The sequence below is a fragment of the Corylus avellana genome, chromosome ca2 (genome assembly GCF_901000735.1).
Source record: "Corylus avellana chromosome ca2, CavTom2PMs-1.0".
Classification (NCBI taxonomy): domain Eukaryota; kingdom Viridiplantae; phylum Streptophyta; class Magnoliopsida; order Fagales; family Betulaceae; genus Corylus; species Corylus avellana.
In genome coordinates, this window is record NC_081542.1 from 14658940 (window position 1) to 14664202 (window position 5263).

Sequence of the window (5263 nt, forward strand, 5' to 3'; positions counted from 1 at the left end):
AAATTGATTTTTGGGCTTATTTTAGGTATTGGGCCTAAAATAAGCCAATTTTTTTTTCATAAGTTGGCCCATTTTTTAAAAAATCTATTAGTTTCTTTGTCTAAATTAAAGGGGCTTTGTTGTGATTGTTCCAAATAATTAAAAAATAAACCTTAAAAAGTCAAAAAATCCTAAAAAATCATTATTTTTGCCTATTTGGGCCTTAGAAATAAAAATTTAATTTTTTAAAATACCCTAAACCTAAACCTAAGTGTAAAAAATATTAATATATATAATATATATATTAATATATAAATATAATAATATATAAATATTATTAAATAAAATGGAAACCCGGTTCTGGTATTCCCGGTAAAAACCGGGTACCAAAAACCGGTACCGGAACCGGGGTACCCGGTTTTTAGATTTTTCAAACCGGAACCGGAACCGGGACCCCGGTTTCCCGGTTTCCGGTTTTCCGGTTTCCCGGTTTTCCGGTTCCGGTTCCGGTTCCCCGGTAATTTTTGACACCCCTAGACTAAATGGTATAAAATTTCCAAGTAGTGATAATATTATTCATGAAGCAAAATTTAAAAGGGAAAACTTGAGTACTTAATTCTCATGAATTTTCAGTAGTTTTGTAATCATCCTCCTAAACTTCAAAAAAAAATCTTAATTTAGTGTATCAAGTTTTAAAAAGTTTGCATTATTATCCATCGGTCAAGATTTGCTACTAAATCAACATATGGCGCCAAAATACTACTGTTAAAAAAAAAAAAAAAAAATTGCTGCGTTCTATGTTTTTTGCTTTATAGAATTTTTTATTATTTAAAATTAAATAATTATAAATATAGGGGTATAATGAACATTTTACTATATTCTATTTGATTTAATCCTAAACCCTAATGGTAGGAATTACATTACAAACTATTTAAAGTTGAAAAGGACTAAATTGAGAATTTTTAAAATTTAAGAGAATGATTACAAAAGCGCTGAAACATTACAAAAAAAATACACAAATAGTGAGAGAAAACGCTTTAAGCTAAAAAAAAATGTTACTATTAATTTAGTGACGTTTGAATAATGACTCTTAATAAAAAACTCTAAATATAGGGTCTGAATTCAAAAATAGAGTCGTTTCCACCGTGAAAACCGTGAAAACGACACTAAATGGTGTGTCTTTGGGCCAAGCATCATCTTTTAAAAGGTGACATGCACGGTTCAAGCGTCACCCTTTAGGAGGCGTTTACACCAAAAAAAAAAAGAAAAAAAAAAAAAAGACTATATATATAACCTCCACGTGCCTTCTCTATTTGTCAGGGTAGAAAAGTAGTTGAGATCTGATATTAAAGTAGCGTTGTGAAAAGCTAAATCTACAATTACGCACAAAAACTTATAACTCTTCCACAAATCTAGGAAAAAAAAAAATTACAGGCGAATAAAGAAAAATCAATTTGTCAGTATGTTCTGTAGTTGGGTGTCAGTTTCTCGAATAAATTCTACAGCTTTTCTCAATTCAACTAGGCCACCATGAATAGGACTTACAGATATATAGACTTTTAATTTGTTTGGAAGGTTATCAATTGATATTGATCGACAAGTCCATATCAATTCCCAATGTGACCTCTCGGATAAGCTGGGAGGTATAACGATGGATAGTCAAAATTACCGACTACATTGTCCCCATGCACGTGTTCACGACAGCTCTCTTGTTTGGGCCTGCCCTCTTTTCTTCACATGATATAATAAGCTGCATGTAAGCAAGCAATTAATATTAATAATTAGTCTTAAGACTAGAGAGAACCTGGGTTTAACTTCTTTGTGGAATCTGCCTGCTGACTTGCTCTTATAGTTTCTGTGCAAGCTTGATATTCTATTTCTACCTTGCTCTTCTTCTTGAAGGCTGATCTCTTTTTTGGAGAGATTTTTTTAGTGTTGCTAATGGTGTTGAGTAGTGTCTCTACAGTTGTTTTGTTTTGTTATTTGGGTTTAGAACCTGCGTGGTTGTTTTTTTGCAGGTTTGGTTTCTGTTTGTTGTTTCTTTGTAGAACAGTCCTGCTTTGGATTTCTTTTGGTAATGCTGGTTTGCCAAATTGTATGTTCTATTCATTTGGCTTGCTTGGAGTACGCTTGAAGCCCTGTGTGGCTAAGCTTTTGGCCTTTTGAAAAGGCTTGTAATTGGAATATCTTTGTAGTTTGAATTGATTGTTTTTGAATGAAATTCCTTATTCATAAAAATAAATAAATAAATAAATAAATTAGTCTTAGAATGCTGGCCGGTATGGAGTTTCCTAAAATATTTCTATTTAAATATAGGGTAATTAAGTTATTTTTCTATTTTATCTAAGAGTTTTTAATTGTATACTATTTAAATATTAGTATTTTTATTTATATTTATTCAAGAGAGAAAACTTTTATTAAAAAAAAAAAAAAAAGAAAAGAGAGAAAGAAAAATGAATAAAAAACCTTTGAGGCTAGGGTAAGCTTCTCCCAATTTGGAGAAATCTGTAGCTCAATATTATTAATTAAGATCGATTGAGAATAGATAAGCTAATACATCTATATTTAAGTAGATTTTAATTATCCAAATTTTAAATTGAAATGGTGGATAGGAATACCAAAAATCTTCGTAAATTCTAGTGTTCCCTGATGAACGGTATACATTAATATAATACATGGATGGGTGAGTTTCTTCCAATCATTCATGAGATATATAAAACTTAAATTTGGATGAAAGAAAAAATTATTCAAGCTCTATTAAAGAAGTAGGTGAGGATGAGCTCTTTGCATAAAGATCTTGAACTAGATACCGGCCTCCGGAGAAGGGCGGCACGTGAACCTCATGCACCGACAGAAAGAGTGGCTGAAGGCAGCTTGTGGTAGCTTGGGCGTGGGGATATTGCCCATCGATCTAAAGGGGACGTATGTGGTGGCAGAAGTGAACGTACGGATTCAAACTCTCATTAAAAAAAAAAAAGATAAAGAAACAAAAGAAGAAAAAAAAAAAAAAAAAAAAGGAAAATGGCAGTTGCTGGCCTAGGTTGGTTGGACGTGCATGTGGTCAATCTAACATCCTGCTTGGAAGATCAGATCTATTGTCATCCGGTTGATTGCCACCAGCCAATCGTCAATGTATCTAACATTCCCAAATATCATTTTTTAAGTAATATAATGTCCAATCGCAATCATGCATGGTTATTTTTTAAGTGTCCCGGCCACTTGATTAACTTATTTCTGTCCTAGGATATATATATATATATAGGAAAATGACATGTTGCTATATATATATTTCTTCATCCACACCGGCTGTGAGTATATCAGTTAACAGCTCTGTAAGGTGATCACCATTCACCAACATATATATATGGCAGGCCGGAAAGTCTATGGCACCCTCAACTCGCCGGCCACATTGAAGGTTTTGGCATGCCTCTTTGAACATGATCTTGATGTTGAGCTTGTTCCAGTCAATCTCGATGCTGGAGAGCACAAAAAGAAACCCTTTGTTTCTATGAATGTAAGTTGGTGCCCCGTGCTTAATTTGCACTCTCCCCAATATTATTCAGCAAATTAATGATAATTAATCGTGTACACTTTCTATTTTGTAGCCATTTGGTCAAGTTCCAGTATACGAGGACGGTGGAATCAAGCAATTTGGTAAGCAAGATATATATATATATATATATGCTCACTTTGCTACATTTGGCTAACTAGAATTAATGCAACCAACTAATTACAGAATCAAGAGCAATAATTAGAAGCATGAGCTTTGAGTACGGCAAGAAAGGAGAAGAGCTTATCTTTTGGGACGACAGGAAGCAGGCGGTAGTAGCCAATTGGATTGATGTTGAGGGTCACCAGTTTGAGCCACCAGCATTGAAACTAATTAATGAGATGGTGATTAAGCCGAAGAATGGCTTGGCTCCAGACCAAGGTGTGGTGGCTGAGGCTGAAGCCGAGTTAGGCAATGTTCTTGATGTGTATGAAGCCAGGCTAGCAAAATCAAAGTATTTGGGATCTGATAGATACACCATTGCCGATATGCTTCACCTCCCGAATTTGCAGAGCCTTGTGGGAACGACAGCCAAGAAGCTCATTGAATCGCGACCTCATGTGAAAGCATGGTGCTCTCAGATCCTGGCTCGACCTGCATGGGGAAAGGTGCTTGAGATGAAGCGTAAGGCACAAGCCTAGCTAGGCTCTTATATATGTTTAATGTGAATCCCGCTGGCTTAAAATAATTAATCATTCAAGGTAAAGGGTTAATGCATGGTCTATATATATACCACGCTCATGAGTCTATGTTTATGAATTAAGAATAATAGATGGAAGTGCTGCTTGTAATATCCTCCATTATGGTCTAGGATATTTCTTTTCTTCAATTCTCTTTTACTTCTATTTATTTTGGGAGAGTAATTAAAAAAAAAAAAAAAAAAAGAGTATACATGATAGATCCATGAATTAGCTTTAATTTTTTGCTTTGGAGGCTTTCTATCAATTCTCCCAAACATTATTCTTTTTCAATTAAAATCTGTCACATTGCTGCTGGGTTGTTGGGATTTTGGTTAGGCTATAAAAACTAAAATGACTTCATTACCATGTCGGGTTGTGCTGGGTCATGTCGGCCGAAACGTCTTGTCATCTAAATTAAATGTGTTTCACGGGCAATGGTGGAACCACCCATGGCATAAGGCCGGTGATCCCCAAAAAAATAATATATATTTTTTTTAAATATAGGTGGTCCCCAAAAAAATAATTTTTTTTAAAAATATATATGTATTTTTTTATAAAATAAACCTTTAAAAATTAACTTTTACACCCCCAAATAATATATATATATTTTTTTAATTTTGCCCCCAAATTAAAAGTTCTAGTTTTGCTCCTGCTCACAGGTCGAGCCTTGTCAACCCAAAATGACATGTATATCTAACGGGTTACACGTGTTGTGTAACCCGTTAAGAAACCATGTTGTGTTTTGGTTTGGATGTTCGACACGTTTATATAAACATATCGTGTTTGAGTTGATATAAACAAATTTACGGGTCAACCAGGTTGGCACGAACGCCAACCTACTTTGCCAAGTGACATTCGCTCACTTTCTGGTTCTCATGAAACAGAAAGCAAACCCGTAAGTGATTGCCAACATACATATACATCGTACATAAACCAATAACAATAAAATGACCAAAGAAAATTCCGAAAAGGTTGCCCATTAACATCTTTGCAAACCACACCATTTGGCTCTGCACGATTCTTCCTGTAGACATAATTCATTAGACGTTGGACT

The 5263-nt window shown here is 34.4% G+C and overlaps 1 protein-coding gene across 1 annotated transcript; it reads left to right on the forward strand.

Moving 5' to 3' along the window:
* The first annotated feature begins 3287 nt into the window (after window positions 1-3287).
* Window positions 3288-4212, forward strand: LOC132172860 (glutathione S-transferase-like). Its single transcript, XM_059584429.1, has 3 exons — window positions 3288-3493; window positions 3585-3633; window positions 3716-4212. The coding sequence occupies exons 1-3, from the start codon at window positions 3344-3346 to the stop codon at window positions 4168-4170; spliced, it is 654 nt and encodes a 217-aa protein (XP_059440412.1). The 5' UTR covers window positions 3288-3343; the 3' UTR covers window positions 4171-4212.
* Window positions 4213-5263: the final 1051 nt, after the last annotated feature.

Coding starts and splice junctions, on each gene's coding strand:
- LOC132172860 (XM_059584429.1), top strand. CDS start 3,344: ATGGCAGGCCGGAAAGTCTATGGCACCCTCAACTCGCCGGCCACATTG. Junction 3,494..3,584: donor AACCCTTTGTTTCTATGAAT/GTAAGTTGGTGC, acceptor TCTATTTTGTAG/CCATTTGGTCAAGTTCCAGT. Junction 3,634..3,715: donor CGGTGGAATCAAGCAATTTG/GTAAGCAAGATA, acceptor AACTAATTACAG/AATCAAGAGCAATAATTAGA.